Source organism: Perissodus microlepis, chromosome 19 (genome assembly GCF_051167445.1).
Source record: "Perissodus microlepis isolate ML-2025 ecotype Zambia chromosome 19, ASM5116744v1, whole genome shotgun sequence".
Lineage (NCBI taxonomy): Eukaryota > Metazoa > Chordata > Actinopteri > Cichliformes > Cichlidae > Perissodus > Perissodus microlepis.
In genome coordinates, this window is record NC_140479.1 from 5718303 (window position 1) to 5739170 (window position 20868).

A 20868-nucleotide genomic window follows, 5' to 3' on the forward strand; every position below is an offset into this window, starting at 1 on the left:
ATTATTGCAACTCCCTTTACTTTGGTCTTAACTCTACTCTTCTCCATAGACTGCAAATTGTTCAGAATGCGGCCGTTCATCTCCTTACTGGTAGTGGGCGGCGTGTCTCTATCACCCCTGTCCTTGCCGACCTGCATTGGCTTCCCGTTAAGTATCACATTCAATTCAAAATCCTGCTGCTCACCTTCCGAATTATTAACAATATAGCTCCAAGCTATCTCATTGAGCTACTTAGATTATACACCCCCACTAGAGTACTAAGATCATCTTCCCAGTCACTTTTGGTACAGCCAAGATCCCGGCTGAAGACTAGAGGTGACTGAGCGTTTGCCTTGGCTGCACCCGATCTATGGAATAACCTCCCCATCGCCATCCGCGAGTTTGATTCCATTCAATCCTTCAAATTGCGGTTAAAAACCCACTTATTTAGCCTCGTCTTTTCTACCAGTTAATGATTGTCTGTTTGTTAGTTTAATGCTTATTTCTATCTTCGGTCTATTCTTAACTACTTTTAATCATTTTTAAAATTTTTGACTGTTTTATCCTTTACATATATTGTTCTTTTATGCTTTTATATGCATTTCTTTTGCTTCTGTGTTTTTAATACCATTTAACATGCTAACATGTTGGTACTTTGCCATAGCCTTTACCCTCCGTGTTACTTCATCTTACCCTCTTGTATGTTAAGCACTTTGGTACACCACTGGTGTACCAAAGGTCAGGTCAGGAGATGCACACGCCTACAGCACAGCCAGGGCTAATCTAAAGAAGGGCATCAAAAAAGCCAAACACCATTACAAAAAGAAGGTAGAAGAACACTTCTCCAACTCCAACCCCCGACGCATGTGGCAAGGACTCCAGACCATCACAGACTACAGGACCACCAAACCCTCCCCCGCATCCTCTGATGTCTCCTTCCTCAACGAGCTCAACAACTTTTATGCTCGTTTTGAGCGAGGGAACCCCACAACCACAACCAAAGCAGACGTGACGCCAGACCACCAACCTCTGACTCTCTCCCCCACCGATGTAGGAGCGGTGCTGAGCAGGATCAATGTCCACAAGGCTGCAGGCCCTGATGGCATACCCGGGCGTGTTCTCAGAGCGTGTTCTGGGGAGCTTGCAGGAGTGCTGACAGACATATTCAACCTGTCCTTGGCCCACGCTGTGGTACCGGCCTGCTTCAAATCCACCTCCATCGTCCCGATACCCAAAACCTCCAACCCATCTTGCCTCAATGACTACCGCCCAGTAGCACTCACCCCCATCATCACTAAGTGTTTAGAGCAGCTGGTCCTAGCACACTTCAAATCCTGTCTCCCCCCCACCCTGGACCCCCACCAATTCGCATACCGCCAGAACAGGAGCACAGAGGATGCAGTCTCCATCGCACTGCACTCTGTCCTCTCACACCTGGACAACAACAACACCTACGCCAGAATGCTGTTTATAGACTTCAGTTCAGCGTTCAATACAATCCACCCCTCACAACTCATCAGGAAACTGACAGACCTGGGCATCAGTTCCCTCATCTGCAAATGGTTACTGGACTTCCTGACCAACCGCCCCCAACATGTCCGGCTGGATAACCACTGCTCATCTACCATCACAATGAACACCGGTGTACCACAAGGCTGTGTGATGAGCCCCTTCCTCTACTCCCTCTTCACCCACGACTGCAGACCTGCTGATGGTTCCAACACCATCATTAAGTTTGCAGATGACACCACGGTGATTGGCCTCATCAGTGACAACGATGAGGCCGCCTACAGGGAGGAGGTGGATCGTCTGGCTGAGTGGTGCGACACAAACAACCTGCTTCTTAACACCGAGAAGACCAAGGAGCTCATCGTGGACTACAGGAGGAATGCTGACCCACATCCACCCATCCACATTAAGGGGACGGCTGTGGAGCGTGTGAGCAGCTTCAAGTTCCTGGGAGTCCACATCTCCGAGGATCTCACCTGGACGACCAACTGCTCCAAGCTGGTCAAGAAGGCTCACCAGCGCCTCTTCTTCTTGAGGACTCTGAGGAAGAACCACCTGTCCTCAGACATCCTGGTGAACTTCTATCGTTGCACCATCGAGAGCATCCTGACCAACTGTATAACAGTCTGGCACGGGAACTGCTCTGCCTCGGACCGGAAGGCGTTGCAGAGGGTCGTGAAAACTGCCCAGCGCATCGCCGGAGCACCACTTCCTGCCATAAAAGACATCTACAGGAAGCGGTGTCTGAAAAGGGCTGGGAAAATCATCAGAGACCCCAGTCACCCATCACATGGACTCTTCACCCTCCTGCCCTCTGGGAGGCGCTACAGGAGCCTCCGGACTAAGACCACCAGGTACCGGAACAGCTTCTTCCCCACAGCTGTCAGACTCCTGAACTCTGCCTCCTGACATCTGACCCACGTTAACACATGGACTGAACATACACACACCCACAATGGACAACTGTACCCTCAAACACACAATAATAACATGGACTGAACCACCACTCACAACCACTAGCACTTTATATAGATACTGTAGAAATTATCCACATATCTAATTTATCTTAACTGCACTACTGTATAGCTCTGTAAATAATCATTCTGTACATACGATAATTTTTAACCCTACAACTGTTTACAACTTGCATAGTTCCCATTTCTGTATAACTGTATATCTCAGATTTCTGTAAAGTTATTTATTTCATATTCTGTATAGTTTTTCATATTTATATCCTGTTCATAGCCTGTACATAGCTTGTACTCACTACAGCCTGTACATACCTATAGTTATAGAATATTCACAACATACTTCATACCGTGTACATTATAACATACCATAATAGACCCATTTCTGTAATATACTTACATATCTATATTATTGCTAATATATATTGTAATATATCTATATCACTAAAGCACTTCTGGATGGATGCAAACTGCATTTCGTTGCCCTGTACCTGTGCATGTGCAATGACAATAAAGTTGAATTCTATTCTATTCTATTCTATTCACTGGTTTTTAAATGTGATATATAAATAAAGTTTGTTGTTGTTGTTGTACAGAGGGGTTCAAATGGGGCTGGGATTACATCAGGGATCTGCTCTGAACTCCTTCCTGTTTGCAGTGGTGCTGGGCAGGCTGACAGATGAGCAGGCAGGAGTCTTGCACATGAAATTGTGATTTTACTGTCAGAGTAGAGAGAAGGTGGAAAAGAACCTGAAGAGGTGGAGGTCTGCACTGAAGAGAAGAGGAATTGAAGTAAGTAGAAGCAAGAGAGAATAAATGTGTGAATGACAGGAAGGCGGATGGAAAGATGAACATACAAGGATCAGAGATGGTGAAGGTAGAGACAAGTGCACGAGTGAAGTGAAGAAGGGAGAGTGGGCAGGGAGTGGGTAGAGATAAGTGTCAGGGGTGATTTGTGACAGAAGGATAGCAGCAAGTGATGAGTGGAAGGGAAGTTTTACAAGATGGTTGTAAGACCTGCTATGATGTATTGTTTGGAGATGGTGGCACCAACAAAAAGACAGGAGGTACAGGTGGAAGCGGTAGAGTTGACCAGGATGAATGATATTGAATAGATGAGAGGGACAGCTCCTGTTTAGCAGTTTGGGGAAAAAGCAAGGTGAAGGTGGTTTGGACATGTGGAGAGGAGGAACAGTGGACATACTATTGAATATGGAGCTGCCACAAGGAGATGAAGAAGAAGGAGGAGACACAGAGGGTTTGTGTAACAGAGGACGGCAATAAGGTGACATTGAGTTGGCTCATTATTTGTTTATGATTAGTTTTAGTGTTACACCTTCATCTCTATTGAAACAGACATGTCTTAGTTATTGTTTTAGCCTCAGAGGTGTGACAGTTTTTTAACATCCAAGTTTATAAAAAGCAGTTAAAGACAACATGACTTTTAGTCTCTCTGAGGGACTAAGGGAGCCAGGTTTTGTTCCGTCTTAAAGTTTTCTAAAGGACACATATCTGTGGGCCATAAATTTAAAAGTTTTCAGCCTTGGTCTAGGTAATAAATTGTTACAAGCATAACAATGCAAAGGAGCCCATTGTTTCGGAAACAAAATTTGTCATAGTTGCTGACAAGTAACACCTGGCACAGAAAAAAGTAAATATTGTACAATACAGGCTATGATAAAGCTATAATCTGAGAACAAAAGGGGGAATTTCCTTCAACATTTTAAGCCGCACTCACAAAAGCTTGGTGTTACTGGGGGAGGCTTGTGCATGGGAAAAGTTTATTCAGATTTTCTCACATCTGTGGCTACTAGCTAACCATTAAGTCTACTGAAAAAACAGCAAAACATTTATGCTAAATGCTGCTCTGCCTCTTATCTATCTCATCTTGCTCATTTTGTGACTGGGTTCTCATATCATGTAGTGACAGTGCTGTCCAAATATTTATTCATAATTGTCAATGCAACTTTCGTGACACTCATGTTTCCAAAAGAGATACGGCAAAGATATAGAGATCACATGAAACTGCAAACAGAGAAAAAGACTGAATTTTCCAAGATGCCTATTCACATATTCCAGCATAATGAAAGGACCTTTGTGTTTTCCAAAATACAATTTTTTTTCTTAAATAATTACACACGACAAGTTTGCATGGGATTACGATCACACAGGACTTCTACTGTTATTACTTATTACTAGAAGTCCCTTAACTAACACTAGTTCTGTCCATGTGGGCGCTTGAAACACATTGACAAAATCTTCTGAGTCCAAGTGTGTAAGGAAAATAAAAGAAAAAAGAAAATCAAAAACTCACCTTAAGACTTTTCAAACGCAGCAGATGTCAAATGTGATCGTGTCTGGCTCCAAAAACGCCAACATGGCCTTGGCTAAAACTCAGATGCTGAGCCTGCAATATGTAGAGTCCAGAAACCAGTGGGTGATGTCAGCATGAATTTGTACATTTTTTACATTATCGTCAGGAGGATTGCTGGACAACCACAGACTGCAAAACATGACAAACCTGGAGTGACTGAGAAGAACTTGGATTAGTTCCGTTTTGTTGCTTTAATTTCACATTTTACCCACAGAAAACATTCATCAGTTTTCATGGTAGATCTCAGTTGCATCAAAGATGAATTTAAACCAGTGAAGTTAAGCCTGCCTTAAATACATTGAGCCTCCCACCTGAAGAACATCCTTTGCTAAAACATTATGTTTATGCAAGTCTTCCTACTGCTAGCTTGACATAACATGTGAGCTTTCTTTGTTTCCCCAAAAACCAATTTCCTGCAAGGATTGACTGACACAGCTCTTAATGATCCCAGCCAGCTACTCTCTCAGGCCCTGACATGCTGATCGGACCACGACAGGAAATTAACTTACACCTGGTGGTCACAGATTACATGCTGCTGTTACTCCTTCACCTTTCAAATGCTGTTACTGTCAGATGAGATAAAATATATCAGCTATCGGGTGGATGGATGTACAAGATAGACGGCTGATCAGCCTCCTCAGACCGACTGTCAGGAAAGTTTGTTATTTAGAAATTCAGCAGTAGACAGAAGGGCAAACCCATTCCTGATCCACCCTGACCTGCCTTGCTTTGCTTACCAACCTGAGAAAAGAGAGAGCATATGCTGTTAGGGTATACTGCAACTCCTAGTCTTTGTCACCAACACTGGCCATTGTGTCAGTAACTTCATCTCTTTACTTAAGCGACAATACGTGGATAATCTTGTGAATGCTGTGTATATAATGTCTGTGGTTCTTTTAAATTAGTAGCATATGTAAAGGAAAAAATAACACCTCAGAGCAGGGTGGATTAAATTAGCTTGGTTCCAGCTTTCTGAATCACTGCCCACATTGTCAACTTTTATTGCAGTTTGAAAGGTCAAGCCAGTCAGATCTTTGTAGGTGGGGTAAAAATCTGTAAGGTCATCTTCTTTTGCTGGAGCTGGAAAAATGGTAACATGAGTTGATGACTCCAATATAGTTGTGCAGGTTGCAGTAACTTAAAGATGTAACAACTTTCTAATATTAATAGCTACAACTGTGTTAACTCTACCTGTATAAGAAATCAGATGAGTCTGAGTACTGAAATGGTCTCCCTGCAATCCAATTCACCAATTGAAACAATTTTTTGCGTCATGCAACCAAACATACAAAGCAATACAGTCTGCAGTTAGAGGGTGGACCCAGTACTCAGGACTTGGCAGGCAGAGGTAAAAAAAATCACAGCTTTATTAGCTGACAAAAAGATGGCATAAACAAAATAATAACATTAAAAGGCAGGAATGATCTAACAGGTAAACATACTGACAGAAGCTTACACACCATGAGAGAAAACATAACAAAGAACAGAGAGAGACGTGAATAGAATAGAATGCCTTTATTGTCACTATACAGATGTACAATGAGATACAAGATAAATGCACAGAAAGGAAGTAGGGCAGAGTGAACACATCTGGGACCACAGCTGAATTGAATCTAACTGAAGAGACAGGGGTAGCAAAACTGAACATCACACATACAAGACATGGGACTATCAAAATAAAACAGGAAGTAACACGCACACTTAGTCTTAGACTGTGACACGTAAACCTGACGCAGGAAGTGGATTAAGACCGAAGAAACTTGACAAGACAAGGAACGCAGACAGCCACGGAGACAGAACAGAGAGAGACCAGATAGACAAGCGGCATAACCAGGGAGACAGAAAGGTTAACAAAACACGGAGACCAGACAGACTTCAACAGGAAACGCTGATGACAAGACAAACAGACGAGACTAGGAACAGACTGGACACAAAAGGGAACTAACGTAATAAAACAAGAACCAGGAATGAAAAATAACCTCAGATGCAAAGAAAATACAAAACTCTAACAAAGACTAACTAGCACAAAATTTAAACATAAATATTTCATAAATCCAAAGGATCTACTAAGGAGTCCAAAACAAACTTCAAAAACTGGAACAGGACCATGACATTTATATGAGACAAGAACAGGACAACATTCCTCTCCTAAAACTCCACAGCTGGTAGGAGAACCTCCGTTCCCAGATGTTTACGGACTGCGGTGAAAACAAGTGGAATGCTACACATTAGTGAACACTGGTGGCAGCCTTGTCCCAACTTTTTAGACGTGTTGCTGCCATCAAATTCAAATGACCCTAAAATACATTTTGACATTTTAGACATGTTTTTTTTAACGTTATATTGTGAATACATTGACTTAATGAGATTAGCAAACCATGACATTGTATTTTTATTTACATTTTATACACAAGGTCTTAACTTTTTTGAGCTAGGGTTGCATTTTGAAATTATATTAGTTTGCCCAATTAATTTTGTGCTTTTGAAAATGTAGGGATTTGTTTAAAATGGCTGTAATTCCTAAATCATTAGAGTGTTTTGTAAAGCCCTAAATTAAAGCTGAAAGTCTGCACATTAGTTGTATGTTGATTGCATGTTTTAAAATCCCCAAATTGTGTCTTTGTTTAACGTTTTATTTGCCTGTGTATCAGTGACAGTGTGCTGGCTTCACATCTAGGAGTTCACAAGAGCCCGTCATTTCCATCTTTCTAGCTAATGGAGTGGTCTCCTTCTTCCACATTTTGTCTCCTGAAAGTGTCAGTTTTCTGGTTTGGATGTTCATTAAAACTTAGCCTATTATTAATGCATCCCACACATCAGATTTCAGATATTTTTTTGTTTTTTGCTAGCAGACAGAACTGACAATAAGGCATTTTCACACAAGTAATTCCAAAACTGCAGTGCAGAAAATGATGTTGTTTCAGGTAATCTTTTCAGGGATTTGAGTGATTTAGAGTGTGATTAGCCAACCCACTGGCTTCATGGAAAATATGAGGAAAATATGGGGGCTTTCAATGGCATATGATGATAATATGAGTCATACTTGTGCTAGAACATGACACCAGATAAGAAATGTTACAATGTCTCCAGTAACATTGCAGGGTTTGGATAAATGGGAATAACCAGTGACGTCTTTTGTTAGATTTCTGTATATGAGTGACACTGCTTGTTTGTGTGAGTGCCCTTACATGGAGGTATGTGTGAGAGGTAGCCTGAGGGAAAATTTAAATATTGAAGCACATTCATCGGCACAGGTTTGAAAGTGTGCCGAGTTCCAGGATTTTGGTAGTAAGGCGTTAGGGGGAAAAATGCTTAAAATGTTACCAGCAATGAATTTCACAATATTACACCAGAGCTTGGCCATAAATAATTAATATAGGTTTCATATTCTTTATGTGTGCTGTGCAAATCATGCAGGGGTTTGGTTTCGTGGTGATTCACTCCCCATTTCCATAATTATCACCAGTTGTAATCGTTCTCACGGCTCTTTCCCGCTCATTCATTTAAGAACTCAATCTCTAGATCATTTCCACAGTGAAAAGCCTCTAAAGGCAGCAATCAGTCCTATTTTTATTATAATTTTTTAATTTCTGCTCTTCTAATTTATGCCAGAAACATAAGTGTGAAGCCTGCAGTCATATGGATAGTGGGGAGATAATTGAATCAAGCAGGTGCCAGCCATGATAGATGAGTCCTTCTCAAATATAATTGCTGACAGTGGGGAAAACGGGGGCCAAGCTGTGATTACCACGAGTCCCAGAGCACGTGAGCTAACACAGTTGCTCTGTACTTGTCTCACCTGCTGATACGAGTCACAGCACTAAAAAAGCCTCTTTGCGGAACAGAGAGTGTGTGTGTTGCCCTCAGATGTGAGGTCCCCTGACAAAGTCCACTAACTGCAGTGAGTGTGACCTCGGAAACTCCCTGAGCTGCAAAAACTGACTGCCAAAGTGAGACGAAACCAGGAGCTGGGAGGTCAATCAATGTCTGCTGGAGGTGTCATCTGATGCCAGCACTGCGTAGAGGCCAGTCTGGGGTCTCCTAATGAACCATCAAGGACTAATCAAAAAGTATCAAGTCTTGACAGTAGTGAACAGTTTATACAAGACAGGTGCACTGAACTTTGAGATTTCTTGTCATACCCTAACAGTGAGAGATTGGAAGTCACCACTGAAAACTTAAAGATCTCACTGACACCGTGACAGATTCGCTTTTCATATACTTTCAGTCAACATGCCTTCTTAATTCAAAGCTGCTGGTCCAAAACCTAGTACCTCGTGAACCTCGTGTAATGCGTAAACATGAAATTCATGTTGCAAGTACATTCAAAATTTTAAGAGAAAAAGAAATGAAAAGAATGAACGATCAAAAATTCAAAGAAAAAAAAAGGAAATCACACCTGTGGAAAAGATAAGGGGGTCAGAGGTCTATCCAGGTGTTAAGAAGGCTTTACAACATAATAAAAGCAAATATCAAACCAGTAGGCATGTATAAGTCATTCGAATGGATCAACAAACACGTCTTTGCAGATATGTGATGTAAGACATTATATAAAATTAAGACTCTAAAACTCTCCTAAATTCATAATAGTAGTTTCAAAGCTGTAGAGTATTTATAAACCCTGTGACAGACTGGTGACCTGATGGTTTTGTTAACCTGCTCCCCCATACCTGTTTTGTTTTTAATGCCTGTACTTTAGGCATAATTTGCAAAACAAAAAATGCAGTCAGTCCTTACTTGAAGTCCTACATTCAACCTACCTTATCATATTCAAACAGAACCTAAACACAACATGGACAATCATCTGCTTTAAACACCTGCTCCTCGTTTCACTTGCCCATATCAGAAGATGACATTCTGACCTGCCGCGTCATATGACAGCATCGCTTTCCTGACGTTATCCTACAGTCGACTTTAATTTTAAGCTCTCCACAGCCCCACTTGTCCCTCCTGATAAAAACCATTTCATTGTTTACCAGGCGCTTGTGGTTCGATGTGAGTACTCCTCCATGACTTCATTACTCCTGCCCTGGTCCACAGGGAGCACCGCTCAGCCCCTGATGGCCTTGTTACCTTCAGCAGTGAAACCTCAGAGTTGGCTTGTTTGTGCTGTGTTTTAATTTGGTCCCATTAGCGAAACCACAACACTCTTCTCAGCTTCACAACACCAGATGAAAAACATTAGCGCAGTAACAGTAAAAACAAGGCAAGAGTTCACTGATGCACATTGTTTGTATTTAGAATATGTTCTTGTTCAGAGGGATTTCCACGGTGTATGCTCTTTTAAAGGAAGTACACGCAATTATATTTTTGCTGCTTGTCCTAAAAATGTTTTACATTATACATCACTTAGTATTATAGTTTCCTAGCAGTTACTACACAAACCTATGAAGCAATCCGAAATAAAGACACTAGTTTAAACCCTCAGGAGAGGAATTTTTAACAAGCTAGGTTCAATGAAAGTGTTGGCGAAATATAAATATAAAATATTAATATATAAATATAAATATAAAGTGCTATACTACTAAAACATGTAGAAGTCTGAGGACTTGGGATTTCTTTTTTTCCTGATAGTGATTGTATGTTTTGATATGTAACGAGCACCGCACCATCGCTCAGTAAAGTAACCCTGCTGAGCATTCGGCTGACCCCAGGTTATTCATTTAATCATGATTTATGGGTGTGATTAAAAAACTAAATGTGGCGATTCATCTCTGAGCTTCATATGTGTCATTATCAGGTTTTCACCAGGATCTCTTTTGCAGAGTGAGATGTAATTTAAAATTTCAGTTTCTGGAAACTTAAACTGTGATCTTCTGTAAAAAAAAACAACCCCAAAACCATTTATTACACAGCAACATTTATCCAGCATCTGTGTTACTTTCTTTTACTGCCATAACTGCGACATTATCACAAACAGATTGCATCTAATTGCTACCTTGAGCACATTTAATTTCAAACCGATAGACTGATCAGTTTGCTCCCTCTTATTGCGATCTTCACACACTGAAGTTACTTTGAAGGTTGCAGCTGAGTGCGAGTGTTTGCAGTCATGGTCTGGGTCTTTTAAAGAAACCATTTAAAGGCAACAAGATTACAAGTTCATTGCACACATGGTCACTGTAATTTTGTTCGTGTTGTTGTCTCCAACTACTGTCCCTGTGTGACTGTAGCATTACAGGAAGAGGTGCTGCACCAGGACCCAATACTATATAAGATAAACAAGTATTAGTTGGATGAGTAATGGAAAGGTACTCTAGTAGTGATCACAGTTAAAGATGTAGAGTTAAGAGTAAGCACAATGGGCCTTAATAAGCTTAAACAGCAAGACACTACCTGCAAACAGGTTAATTTGAGCTGTAAGGAGGTCATTTTTATTACCTGAGTAGAACTTAGCTAAGTGCTCCAGTACTGCTTACTTTAGCTCCATAACTAAAAAAAAAAGAATTCCAAGTTATTTCTAATGAAGATGTTATTTCTACAGGATGTAAGTCTTCATTTTCTTTGAATTTGCCCTTATGTTCAGGGGGTTAGATTTTCTCTGAAACAAGGACATGTTTTTCTGTTTTTCTCCTGGATTTCTGGAGTGTAATCACTTTGGGGGTTTAGGTCTAAGGTGGAGACAGACATTTGTCACACATCAACCCTCCCACCAGCCGCCCGACTCACTCACTACAAAACCCATTAAAATGTTTGCACAGCAGTAAATAGTCTATTAGGTTGTCCTAATGAGAAGTAAACAATACATTCTAGTCAGGATTTATTTGGAGACAATCAGCCAGAATATTTTACTTACCCAGAAAGATCTAGATGCACAGTTGGTGCTCGTTAAAACACATTCATGCGGTGGTGTTACTCTTGAACCATCATCCCCACTGAATTTTCTTTCGGTATGTATTTGCAACCGGAATCCAACAGCTGAGCTTCTGTTAAATCCATCATCTGACAACACACACACATCAATGTAGAGATTTTCTGTGATCAGTCAGTAAACTAAAACACTTTTTCCTGTGTATTTTTGCTGTTACTTAAATAAACATGGCAGCTAGCCAGTATGCGTTCTTCTAGATTTTTTCCCCTGCCATCATGTAATTATTTATTTGACACATGAATTCCAGCTGCAGGGTTGTCTAATATTACTCATCATAATTAATTCCAGTGAGAGCTCTGTTCGACATCAACAAAGATTCTAACTCACGATTCAATAAAATCAAAAATAACAAGCTGTTAGCTTGTAGTAAAAACTTGCTATTAATTTTCCCCCATGGGTCTGTGAAGCAATAGCGATGCTGCAGCATTGTCAAAATTGATTACAGATATGTCTGAAACTAAAAAGGCAATTTATCTCATTTTCTTTGTGAAAATGACCACAAATCATTTAAAAATAAAGGACTTTGGCAGATGGGAGCTCATTTCTACTTTGCCTATTTGGGTCACATAGGTTGTCAGGTCTGTGTGTGTGTCAATATTTTCAATACTGGAATTTATGGGTAGTATCAGCTTTTCACTGTAAAAGCTTTTATAACTATAATATATTTATTCCTCATATATTAAAGCACTCTTCTCACTGATTGCATGTTAATTTATTTGACTGTTTGCATGGACTACATCCTAACTGAAAATGCACATACAAAAGAAGCAGCAGCCTTCTCATCTTTCATCTTTAAGACAATTTTGAGACAGTAAATCATTTGATTATATTGACTGAAAGTTGTATGTGCTTGTTAATTTATATTTACACTTTAAACAAATAAAAATCTGAATTTAATTTGAATAATATACTGTGAAAAAAAATATTGATGGTCATTTCAACAATGAACCTTTTTTTCTAAAGGCCTTCTGTCTTCTTATTTTGGCTGCTCCCTTTAGGGGTTGCCTTATCAAATGATTTGCCTCTGTCTAACCCTATCCCTAGCATTCTTGTGTTACAATAACTCTCTGCACGTCCTCCTTCACTACTTCCATGAATCTTCTCTGTGGTCTTTCTCTTTTCGTCCTTCCTGGCAGCTTATCTTCGACATCCTTTGTCCAATATATGTATAATCCCTCTTCTGCACATGTCCAAACTGTCTCAACCTTCTAACTTTGGATCCAAATTGCTCAATGTGAGAGTTATCTCTCTACTCATACTCATTTCTAATTTTGCCCATCCTGGTCACTCCAAATATTGACCTGATACTTGACATGATCCAACCCGTCAGCTTGCAACTTGCACCACCTTGCAGTCTCCTATTTCTTTAAGATTGCACCTTCGGCATAAGATATAGTCCACTTGTGTACACTTCTCTCTTACCTCCTGCATTTCTTTCTTAGCAACATACCTACCCATAAACTCCTCATCATCATTGTTCCCTTAACCTACAAACCCACTAAAGTTTACTCCAATCACCAAGTCCCTGCGCTCACCTGGAAACTCCTGTCTTTCCTTCTCTCTCACTACCTGCTAATATATCTTCCACCTTTCTTCTTCCATTGTTTTTGACCAACAGTAGCACAGTTTCCATCAGCACCCTGTTGGCCAACTTCATCAGGTTGCTGTTTTTAACCTGGGCCCATATAGATCCAATAAGGAAATCTCATTTTTTATGATCCATATGTTTGATTTGGCCAGATTGTACTTCCCCGTTTATCCCACCCAGGAACCGACACTAGGAGTACATCAGGTTTTGACTCTGGCTTGACTAGGTTTTTAAAGTAAATATACAGGAATAATGTAGTAGTAATTTAATATAGAAAGTAATATCTTATCCTCAAACAGTTAACTTGGAATTCACTGTTTATTTATGAAGTTAAACTTAAAAATAATCATACACTTTGATTGTGTGTGTGTGTGTGTCTTTTATGCTTCTACAGTATATCTTTGCATTTGTGTGGGTACTTCTGTTTGTGTGCAGGCCACCTCATCACAGGGTAATTTCTGTGTGTCTGGGCTGTAGGCGTTAACACAGACTGACAGATTTTTGTCCCTCACACTCATTCAGTCTGACAAATCATCCTAAACTCCTCTGGCAGATTACTTAAAAAATAGAAATAGAAAATATATCAACACAGAGGTTGGATTGCTGAAAAAAGTAATGTAAATGGAAGGCTTTTTGGCTCCATCATCTGCTTTATGATGTTTCTTTGTACATTTGTAATTTTAATACTTATATGGAAATATCTACATATCCAATGATTCACCTTAATGATAAAACAAAGTAATGACAAAAGACAAGTGTGGTGAGTGGAGGTGGATTGTTCCTTTTTTAAGAAAAATCTTATCAAGTGAGAGGTGATGTTGATATCCTTTGTTTCACAAAAGCAACAGGTAATGATTAGAGGCTATTCCGTAGAAAACAAAACAGGAAGTAATATACTTTTACTAAAGGCAACAGCTATTTGAGCAAATTTAGCAAGACAAGCTGAACTGACAGATCTGTCCACACTGTTTGCTTGATGGGGTTCAGAGTATGCTATTATAAAATACTGCTGCTGATATGACATCAGTGCAGGGGATTGTTTAAATCCAGTTTTCTTCTTTGTGTCACAGTGGTTTTAGAAACAAACTTCCTGAAAAGATTCCTACCAGCTGATCAGAGCCTCACTTTTGACAGCATCTTGTCTTCTCTTCCCTGGGGTGCTTCAGCATTTATTAAATATTAGCAAATCTACTACTTTCTATCACCCCCAAAACTCACCACCCCTGTTTCTGTATCCACCAGATGGGAAAACACAGACAGATTTAAATAAATAGAGCCATAGGGGACAGGTCAGATTTTAAATGCAGTATTGAGATGACAGCTTCAACCGTAGCCTGACTACATGGATTAACTGTCTAAACTCACGTGAGACCAGAAAAGTGTTTTTGGAAGCTGATACAGAACGATGTATAATCAGCAATCCATCAGTAACAGGTTTCTGTGATTCTAGGGCTTTGTTGGTTATTTATGTATTTATTTATTTACTCTCCTACTGAGATCAGATACTTCTGTATGAATATATTTTCTCCAAAATACATATACTGTGCAAAAAAACTGCAGGTACACTTTAATCAGATAAGTAGAGGAAGGGGTTGTTAGTCAGTATCAGCTACTTTCTGTTAATGAAATGAACAATAAGTGCACTAGAGGAGCAACAATGAGACAAACCCCAAAACAGGAATGGTTTTACAGGTGGAGGCCACTGACATTTTTCACTAGTGTTACATTTGGCTAAGGTCATTGTCACTACTGGTAGCATTAGGAGATACCTAGACTCTACAATGGTTGCATAGATACTCCAATTCTCCAGGTTGGCACATCAATGCGTGACTTTCCAAAAGGCTTGTTGTGTCTCCCAGCACAGTTTCAAGAGTGTGGAGTGTGGAGATTCCAGGAATTAATTCAGTTCAATGTTATTTATATAGCGCCAAATCACAACAACAGTTGCCTCAGGGTGTCTTATATTGTAAGGTAGACCCTACGATGATACATACAGACAAAAACCCAACAATCATATGACCCCCTATGAGCAAGCACTTTGGTGACAGTGGGAAGGAAAAACTCCCTTTTAACAGGAAGAAACCTTCAACAAAACCAGGCTTAGGCAGGTTTTGTTCTGCTGCAGGAGGCCCTTAACTCACCAGCAGGAATGGTACCTGCTCCTTTGTGGAACAGAATGAGCATTGCCACTGCCCTAAAAAATGAGCTTCAGCAGGCTACTGTAGGAATGTCTCAGAACAACTGAAACAGACTTCATGAGGGTGGCCTGACATCCTCTAGTGGAACCATGTGTTTACGGTCCAGCGCTGTGGAGCCCGATTGGCATTTGCTGTAGAATACCAGAAATGGCAGGTCCACTCCTTGTCCACCATCTGTGCTCTTCACGGATGAGAGTGCGTTCACCCTGAGCACATGTGACAGGTGGGAAATGGTCTGGAGAAGCCGTGGAGAATGCTATGATGCGGTTTGGTGGTGGGTCATTGATGGTCTGGTGGGACGTAGCAATGTTGGGAAACACAGACTTCAACAGGCTGCGCAATAGCACCCTGACTGCCGTTAGTTATATGGATGAAACCTTGGGTCCAAGGATTTCATCCTGTCCTGGAACACCTCTGGGATATGTTTTGCTTCGTTCAACGTCACCAGGTTGTATCTCAGACTGTCCAGGAGCTCAGTGATGCTCTGGTTCAGATCTGGTGGAGATCCTTCATTTTACCATTTATCATCTCATTTGGAGCATACCCCAAAGTTCTCATGTATGCAAACTAATGAGTGCTATTTTGAGTTTCTGCAAGGAAATTTTGGCAAAATAGATGGAGTCAGCCAAGTTTTCAGGGAAATGATTCATCGACAGAACTCTAAAAACTTTGTGTCAAGATTTTTGTACACTAGTTTATAAATATGGTGCAAATATTATTTAACAGCATGATTCCAGTTCTTGACTTTCTTTGACTGACTCAATTGTGGTGAGCTTCAAAAGGTTGATTTCCACAGGCCAAACTCAAGCCATGGCAGGTTATAGCTATGGAAATGTGCTTAAGTCAACACAGACTTTGACTGTTATAGAAATGCAAAGGAGAAAGTACCAAATTGTAAACTCAACATATTTAAACTGTTTTGTTAACACTATAAGTTCAAGTGCTTATCTTAAAGACTCCTGAATATCTTGCTTTTGTACCTTTGGAGGCTCAATTCTTTGGCAGTCTGTTTTAATTTGAGCCCTGTTATTTGTCTCGAGCTTCCTTGACAAACAGTATTCCAAAGTGCTGATAGCCAGACCTCATTTACACCTGATGAATGCTACTAATTAGCTTTTCATCCCAAATAGTTTTTGTACTGTGGTTACTTACTGTGGTGACACAGATTTCTTCTGCAGCTTCTCTTCATACTCATCCACACATCCACATGTCACTACTTTGGATAAAATAAAATTGGCTAGAAATTGATATCCCAAGGTTGAATTAACCTTCAAACCATTGCCTTTCTGTGTTCTGAGGTGGCACTTACCTCCCTATGGGCTATCAAGTCAGCCAATTAGAAGTCTTGGGTTTGGGGGGCGGAGAGCTGTGAGTCTGAACCTTAAGTTCCAGGCCAGATGTGCTGTTGGAATTCTTCCTGAATTGCTGACAGGGTCCTGGAAAGGTTTTGTAGGCTGGGAGGCAGCAGACTTTGAAGGACTTATCTCACCACTGACATGCAACACCTTTATGTGTGTGACTGTCCTGCTTTTATTCTTTGTTTTGTCTCTCTTTCAGACGCACTCTTTTCTTTTTGTGTCTCTGTAGACTTGCTTCTGTGAGATAAACTGTCCGAGGGAAAAAAATGCACACATTCACACTTTGTTTTTGTCATGTTTCTGGTTCACTTTCTTTGTTTTTTTAATTTACTATTTTAACACTACCTCATACAACATCCATATAGAGAGTTTATCTTGAATGCAAAGTTACTGCAAGAAAATCCAACATTTGCCTCTTTGATCCTTCTTTACAAACTACCCCTTTGTACTGTGCATTCATTCTGCCTCAGCCTTGCATTCTCACACATCATGTCGTCAGATTCCCTCCACCTCCTGCAAACCACAAGATTTTTCAGAAGTCTTCCAAATTATTGTTTCTTTTTTCTTTCCTTTGTCACTTGTATTGTCTGGGAGGAGGCAAAAAATGAGAACTATTTTGAGTGAGGTCTCTATGGAAACAGTAAAGTACAAGCAGGATAGTGAGGAGGCTGAGCAGTGACGCATGATGGCTTTAAATTTCAAAGGTGAGAAACACTCTTGATCACCAGGAGACATTATATAATATACATCTAACACTGATCTCTAAGTTTGTCTGACTTTTGTAAGTGGCTTTAGATGATTACTCAAACCTGCACCCCTCTAAGCCACTGTCAAAAACATCTGTTTGTATTTGGCTAATAAAAAGTCAGTTTTTGGTGATTACCCATCTGCTTCAAATAATGCCAAGTTAATGTTGTTTTTGAAGTCTTTCAAGTCATGCAGCTCTCTCCTACAAGTGTATACTCATCTGAAGATATTTGGTAACTGGACTGGTTCTTATGTAGCAGTTTTCTGCTCTACCATGGCATTTAAAGTGCTTTATACAACACGCCTCCTTGATTCATCTACCCACCCAAGAACTTTTTCCTGTGCTTAAGTGCATTCTGTCTAACATTCACGCTCCGATCAATGCATCAGAGAACAGCGTGGAGTGATTATCTTACCTAAAGATATTTGGCGTGCTGACACTATGAACGCGTTCATTTATCTACATCGTTCATCTAAACAGTAACTGCAGCCATGAGAGTACCTATCTTAGCATTACACAGAGTTTTATATGGAAAATGTGCACGTATCAGATTGCTTAAAACAGGTGGGGAGAAGTTAGAGTTTAAATTTAACTCTCCCTTCTTTGGCGCTTTGGCTAGTCCCAGCTTCTCAGCGCTCTGTCTCTCTGCCCTGGGGACCTGCACCTAGAAGGCGGAAGGTTCCCCTTCCTCACATCTCTTCCCTGATAACTTGTTCTTCTAATGACCGTGAGAGTAATTCTGGCTGAGACTGGATACTGTTTTTATCTCACAGGGTCTGGATGACCGACCTTATCATAGGACTTAGTGTCCCTTCACCTTGAAGCTTCTACACTGTCACCATATCTAACTACTGTCTAGACATCTAAATTCTTAAGCTGTTATTCAGTATAATACCTAACACAAACCGAAGCCAAACACAAACCTCTTTGGTTTTCAGCCACTCTAAGTCATCTTTGCCTTTTTCATCTTAGACAACAGGACTCTTTTCCTGTTGTTGAAGTTGTTCCATTTGTCCATCGCATCGGACCCTTGGCAGAAGGGTCTTGTTACCAAAAGCTGTACCTACAGTCATGTGAAAAAGAAAGTTTTCCTGGGACTCTATGCAGTGTAACAAACTAAATATACCCTCACTTCTTCCATAGAAACTCAGAGGGTAAGTAGAAGCCATGTTCTGCTAATCAAATGCACCTAATTAAATGATCATCAGCGATCGGGATCACCTCTATAAAAGCAGAGGTTTGGTGCTTTGCTAGTCTGGAGTATTCAGGAGTATTGGTATTAACCCAATGCCTCAATCTTTCCAGCAAATTCACTGAAGGTCAGACTGTGCCATGCTCAGAGAAATTGCAAAAGACTGTACAAGTACGATTTGTTTGGAAGGTCTGCCAAGCCAAGACGCTTCTATCTAGAAGGACCAGTTGCTTTAAATGTTGTGGTGGATTGGTGTAACTCATTGGGCACATAAACCAAATTAGTATTTATGTAGTGCTTTCACAGTATTGGTTTCTTTATTGGCTTCTTGCAAGGTGTACATTTATGGTTAGAAATTAAAACAAAGCAGGCTCCATTTCTTTTTAAAACATTAGATTTTTGGCTCGGTGTGTTGCAGTAAGCAGATATTTAGTTCAAGTCAAAATAATCGTTTTCATTAAATGTTTTTGAAAGGAGCGCTTTATACATTTCATATTTCTTCTCCTACTTGCTTTCTAGCTCTGCTCTATGCCACCATCTTTGGAAATGTGACCACGATTTTCCAGCAGATGTATGCCAACACCAATCGCTACCATGAGATGCTCAACAATGTCAGGGATTTCCTGAAACTCTACCAAGTTCCCAAGGGTCTAAGTGAGAGGGTGATGGACTACATCGTCTCCACCTGGTCCATGACCAAAGGCATCGACACGGAAAAGGTGAGACTGAGACGCAACATGTCAGGTAAAGCTAATGTATTACTGATGTGCCATCTGTTTATGGAGATTTGGGATTTTGTGCTACAGTAATCATCCGGGCTGGAATTGAAAAAGCCAGACACCGTGTCGCTTTTTGCCATTTATACAGATTACAAAGCATCAAGTGATGTGTCAGGAAGCAAAAGCTTGAGAGTGATGGTTTTATATTTAATAGTCATAGATGCTTATAACATCCAAAAACAATACATTTAAGAGCATTTACCCATATATGTCTCAAAATTAGCTGCTGTATCAGTGTTCTCAAAGAGTCTTAAAGTAAATCAATCAATAAATAAAAATCTACATAACATTTTTTTCAGAGCAAAGAGAAAACGTCTTAAATACACATAAGTGTTCATTTGAGTATTATGTGCCGTAATGAAAGTGAATATAAATGAGTTTAAACCTAATTTACACAAACATATAGTGTCAGGAAACTTTTAACAAAAAAAGACTTTTTCCCCCAAAATGTATGAAATTTTGGAATGTACATATTAAAGGCTATTGTCTCATTTTTTTTCAGACATCTGCACTTAGGCGAAGATTATATACATTAAATTTAAGTTCTATTCGTGTATTTTATTTCGAGAGTGTGTACGTTACACATGCTAATTTTTAAAATTGTTATTATTATTTTGCTAGCTAGGAAACTCACGGGATAAATGACTGAAATGCACCCAGTGTGATGCAATACGGCAGCGCTATTATAACAGTTAGTTATGGCACGGTAATTTATGGGATATGCTGTGAACCTAACTAAGATTATGTAGCAGTAGCAGTAATGTGAGTGACTTTCCTTAAGTGAAAGCTTTAAGCCTTAGCCTGATGCTTAACTAGCCAAATTAAGGCTTTCTGATTGAAGGCTAAAAGCGGCGTTGTCACCAAGTAAATAGAATATTGATTATATTTTTGTGTATTGCTGCAGCTTTTTCAAGCGTTAACTAGGTGCCTTTGGCAACACCTTAGTGGGAAATAATGGTAATATGACATGACTGATCCATATGTGCACAAAGAATAGACACTTTTTTTGTGCTACTGAAGTTCCCTTGCTTTCATTCAAAATCTGTTTATCGTTAAACAACTTCAACATTATAATGGCTTCAAGCTCACATTGAGGCCTGTGGGGCACTATCAGCCACTGAGACAGTAGACACATGAATATTTCATACTTTAAGGCTGCCTGTTTATTTAAGGCAGATGAACGTTATAATTACATTACATTATAATTGTACATAATAACCTCACAGATGATATATTAAATAAATAGGTTTTTGATAGATGCTTGTGCATTCTTAAAGTCTTATATGTTGAATTGAACTATGTGA

At 40.0% G+C, this 20868-nt stretch overlaps 1 protein-coding gene across 1 annotated transcript in view; it reads left to right on the top strand.

Annotated features, from left to right (window-relative positions):
• kcnh5b (potassium voltage-gated channel, subfamily H (eag-related), member 5b) overlaps positions 1–20868 on the top strand; it is a 186179-nt gene that overhangs the window by 83818 nt on the left and 81493 nt on the right. The window contains exon 9 of the mRNA XM_084915478.1: positions 19305–19504. Within this exon, the coding sequence (XP_084771604.1) occupies positions 19305–19504 (200 nt within the window). The remainder of the gene's footprint in view (positions 1–19304; positions 19505–20868) is intronic.